General features: G+C 32.8%; 1 protein-coding gene across 1 annotated transcript in view; it reads right to left on the minus strand.

Annotated features, from left to right (window-relative positions):
* Positions 1–690: 690 nt before the first annotated feature.
* Positions 691–1514, minus strand: part of fig4a (FIG4 phosphoinositide 5-phosphatase a) — a 76526-nt gene continuing 75702 nt past the window's right edge. The window contains exon 25 of the mRNA XM_016450887.1: positions 691–868. Within this exon, the coding sequence (XP_016306373.1) occupies positions 691–868 (178 nt within the window). The remainder of the gene's footprint in view (positions 869–1514) is intronic.

Below are 1514 nucleotides of genomic sequence, written 5' to 3' on the forward strand. Positions count from 1 at the left end.
GGAAATGTAAGCAGTACTTGCCTAAGTTGCAAAAGTCGCTGCCACAATGCCAGGGTGTTGCTGAGTGGTTGCCAGGAAGTTGATAAGGTCTTCTAGGTTGTTAACAACCTCCTGGCAACCACCCAGAAGACCTTGGGTGATATGGTGGTTGCCAGGAGGTTGCTAAGGTGTTCTGGGTGGTTGCAATGTGTTTTCTTCCTGTCTGGTGTGAAATGCATCTGGTGTGATCTTCTGTTCTGTAGATGCGTCTCGGGTTCCGCCTTCATTGTGCGTCTTTTTTCTGCTCCAGCAGGTGAAATGCTGCATCTGATCACTTAATAAATTCCTCAACAACACACACGATTTGAGCACAAACACTTCAGGACGACGCATAAAACATAAAAACACTCAGCTGAGTCTCATGATATTTTATTCTATTCTGTACATATGTAACTTCATACATCACATTAACATCAGGCACAACTTAATTAGAAGCTCGTCTGCGAATCGATTTGTTGCACGCCACACAATCTATTAAAGTCACAGAGACGTCTGTTCTTCATGAACACTCCTGCATTGCTTTTATAGGGAAAAGGAATGTCGTATATTTTTGATGCTCAAATGACTCCCTTTAAAACGAGCAGAACAGAGAACCGCTGCTCTAATAATTCAACCATTTTCCATCAGTGGATCTGAATGGTTTGGAGACATTTACATGTATCTGTTTTTGATGTACTCGCGGTACATGAGCACGTCCTCCTGACACAGAGTCCTGACCCAGCCACGACCCGTCTGAACGTGACACTCGAACACCTCGCGGCTCTGGATGTCCACCTCTGGAGCAGAAACCTCATAGATGCTGTCTGACGGGAACAGAGACACCGGAGCGCTGCCAGGAAAAACACGGGGGAAAAAAAACACAGAAATTATATAGAATTTTTTTTTACAAATACTATAATATTAAACACAATTTAATTAAAATAATTGAATATTAAAACATTTTCATTAAAAAAAATATGCATGAATAATTTCAAATGATAATTCTAATCTAATCTAATTGAATTCTAATTATTGAATATAAAATAAAAAACGTAAAACTTTTTAAAACTTAAAAAATTGCATTATAACATTTAAACATCCTATAATTTAAAATGATTGAATATTAAATATTAAATAAAACTTTTTAATTTAAACAAATATGCATGAAATTAGATAAACATATTTGAAAATATTAGAATATACAATTCTAATAATTGAATATTATTTTTTTTTTTAAATATGTCTAAAATTAGATTAAATTGAATTCTAATAACTGAATATTAAATTTTGATTTTTTAAAGATACGTATTAGAATAAAGATTTTCCAAAACACTGGAATATAAAATTATTTAATTCTAATAACTGAATATTAAATAAAGCTTTTTTAATTTTTAAAGAGATACGCATGAAATTAGATTCAAAATACAAACAATAACAATATAAAATTTAATTCCAATGAACATTAAATATTTAAAAAAAAGAATAAGCAGGAATAT

The sequence above is a fragment of the Sinocyclocheilus anshuiensis genome, unplaced genomic scaffold, assembly GCF_001515605.1.
Source record: "Sinocyclocheilus anshuiensis isolate Anshui unplaced genomic scaffold, SAMN03320099.WGS_v1.1 scaffold595, whole genome shotgun sequence".
Lineage (NCBI taxonomy): Eukaryota > Metazoa > Chordata > Actinopteri > Cypriniformes > Cyprinidae > Sinocyclocheilus > Sinocyclocheilus anshuiensis.